At 34.4% G+C, this 2,851-nt stretch overlaps 1 protein-coding gene across 1 annotated transcript; it reads left to right on the top strand.

Annotated features, from left to right (window-relative positions):
- Nucleotides 1-868: 868 nt before the first annotated feature.
- On the top strand, nucleotides 869-1,801 carry LOC139842389 (uncharacterized). Its single transcript, XM_071832533.1, has one exon. The coding sequence runs from the start codon at nucleotides 869-871 to the stop codon at nucleotides 1,799-1,801; it is 933 nt and encodes a 310-aa protein (XP_071688634.1).
- Nucleotides 1,802-2,851: the final 1,050 nt, after the last annotated feature.

The raw sequence follows: 2,851 nt of genomic DNA, 5'->3' as shown, positions 1-2,851 counted from the left end.
TGTATTGAAGTCTTTCAAAAGTGTATAAATACATATTAAAACACTACATGTATATACATTTTAACTGAGTCGTTAAGTCATCGTTAGTCGTTACATGTAAATGTTGTTTTGAAACCTTTAGGTTAACGATCTTGTTAAATGTTGTTAACCCAATGTTTATAATATCAAAAGAGATTTTAAATTATTATATTATCATGATATTATGATGTACGAATATCTCTTAATATGATATATATACATTAAATGTCGTTACAACAATAATCGTTACATATATGTCTCGTTTCAAAATCATTAAGTTAGTAGTCTTGTTTTTACATATGTAGTTCATTGTTAATATACTTAATGATATGTTTAATTATCATAATATAATGTTAACTATATATATAACCATATATATGTCATTATATAGTTTTTACAAGTTTTAACGTTCGTGAATCACCGGTCAACTTGGGTGGTCAATTGTCTATATGAAACCTATTTCAATTAATCAAGTCTTAACAAGTTTGATTGCTTAACATGTTGGAAACATTTAATCATGTAAATATCAATCTCAATTAATATATATAAACATGGAAAAGTTCGGGTCACTACAGCTAACAATGGAATCCTTCCATTAGCCTACGGTATTGGAGCAGGAGAGACCACCGATCATTGGACATGGTTTTTTGGTAATCTAAGAGACTCTCTACAGTCTTCGGGGTGTTGTATTGTTAATCTTACCATTATATCTGACAAGGCACCTGCAATAGCTGCTGGCATATCAAATGTATTTCCAGAAGTATTTCATGCACTATGTGCTAGACATTTGTTGGGAAACCTCAAAAGTGTGTCTAAAAGGGTTAAAAGTTACGAGTGGCACTACTAGAAAATGTGCAAACCGTATAGAAAATCTGATTTTGATCACCACTATGCTATACTACCACGACGTATCCTAGACAGTGCACGTACACTCACTACTGTTGGCATCAACAGATGGTCTAGAAATCATGCAGATCGTGTTCGGTATGCTTACCTAACTTCTAATAGTGCAGAGTCAATGAACGCACTGTCAGTTCATGCGAGGAAACTCCCGATTACAATGCTTCTTGAATTCTTTAGAGCTTCAGTTCAACAATGGTTTTGGGAACACCGAAACACTGCTGATGGTTTAACAACACCTGTCACACCATATGCAGAGCGTAAGCTTGGTAAAAGAAATCGTAAGTCTATTAGTTGGACTGCCAAACCGATATCACAAGTTAAGTTTGAGGTATTGGATATGAAAAAAGGCGGTAAAGTCAATCTACAAGATAAAACTTACACATGTAAACAATGGCAGTTTTCCGGTATACCCTGTGGACATGTAATGGCACTAGCAAGGTATTTTGTCCTACGTAACGTTGCTACACACGTTCAGAAGTATTTCCACACTGAAACGTACAAGTCGGCATACATGGAAGATATTAACCCGCTAGATCATATTTCTGAATGGATAGATCCAGGACACCTACAAACCGTCCTACCGCCATTGGTTACAAAGCGACAATCGGGTAGACCGAAGAGTACTGCTCGTATACCGTCCCAAGGAGAGGACAAAGATAATTTCAAATCTAAAAGAAAATGCAGTCGTTGCTTGGAATATGGACATACTAGATCAACTTGCACCGCACATTATGATCTTTCTGAAGGTAAACAAAAGTCCAAGTGTAACTCAAAAACAAAGGCAAAGCTGAAGGGGTTGGTAAAGGGCAAGGGTAAAGGAAAACATGAAGACTCATGCTCAACACAATTTGGCTCCACTTACAATTTGAGTGATGATTAGCTTCTTCTTTGTGTTTAAAATGTGTTTAACAGTCATGAATGTTTAGGTATGTGTGTTCGTATGTTTTCTGTTTAACTGTCGTGTATGTTATATGTCTGTAAGTTGTGTTATTTGTTGTGTAATCCATAAATGTAGTATGAGATAATATATAATATTTGTTGTTCAAATTAAAGTTTATTTCACTAAATTGGATGGTAACACAACACAACACAACACATAATGGTAAATAAATCTCCAAGGTACATTGAAGGTACATTGCTAACACAGTAAACTTAAATAAAAACCTTATCTAAATTCGCAATAATCTTATCTGATATATCTTAGTATGTTTTTATGATTAGTCGACCAACTTATCGGTCGACTTCAAAGCAACTGTGGTCGACTATGTTAGTCGACCGAGTTTAGGCCTACAATTCGGTCGACCCTTAGGTCGACCATATAACTGAAGTAGTCGACCAACAACAATGAAGAATTGAGGTCGACTACCTTGAAAACTAAAGTGGTCGACCGGATAAAGGGGTAGTCGACCCACTGAGTGGTCAACCTAACGGTGTAATAGACAATTTTACCCCAAAAGTGTATTTTGGAATAAAAGTTTAAAAAATAGTGTATTTGGGCGAATTTCCCAATTTTAAAGAGATATGTTTGTAAACACTAGTTGTTAGCTTCTTGTCAAGTTGAAAAAGATGCGAGATATGGTCGAGATGGCCGAGACCTTAAAACATTGAGGCGTCCGAGACCTTAAAACGTTAAGACGGATGAGACCTTCAAGCGACAAGACGGTCGAGACGGAAATTGACTGATCTTATATATATATATATATATATATATATATATATATATATATATATATATATATATATATATATATATATATATATATATATATATATATATATATATATATATATATAGTGGTAGGATCAAGAGGGAAGTAACCTTTCGGGGGGAAGCGGGGGGAAGCAAAAACTTTTTTTTTCTTCATTTTTTGAAAAAACTTTGTTCAAGAACATTATAGATGAGATGAAAATATGAACATTTAGTAGAGAC

Source organism: Rutidosis leptorrhynchoides, chromosome 4 (assembly GCF_046630445.1).
Source record: "Rutidosis leptorrhynchoides isolate AG116_Rl617_1_P2 chromosome 4, CSIRO_AGI_Rlap_v1, whole genome shotgun sequence".
NCBI lineage: Eukaryota > Viridiplantae > Streptophyta > Magnoliopsida > Asterales > Asteraceae > Rutidosis > Rutidosis leptorrhynchoides.
The sequence above is the reverse complement of the archived record's forward strand: the minus strand, read 5'-3'. Positions and strand labels throughout refer to the sequence as shown.

Excerpts from the sequence above, each read along its gene's own strand:
- LOC139842389 (XM_071832533.1), top strand. The coding sequence starts at position 869 with ATGTGCAAACCGTATAGAAAATCTGATTTTGATCACCACTATGCTATA.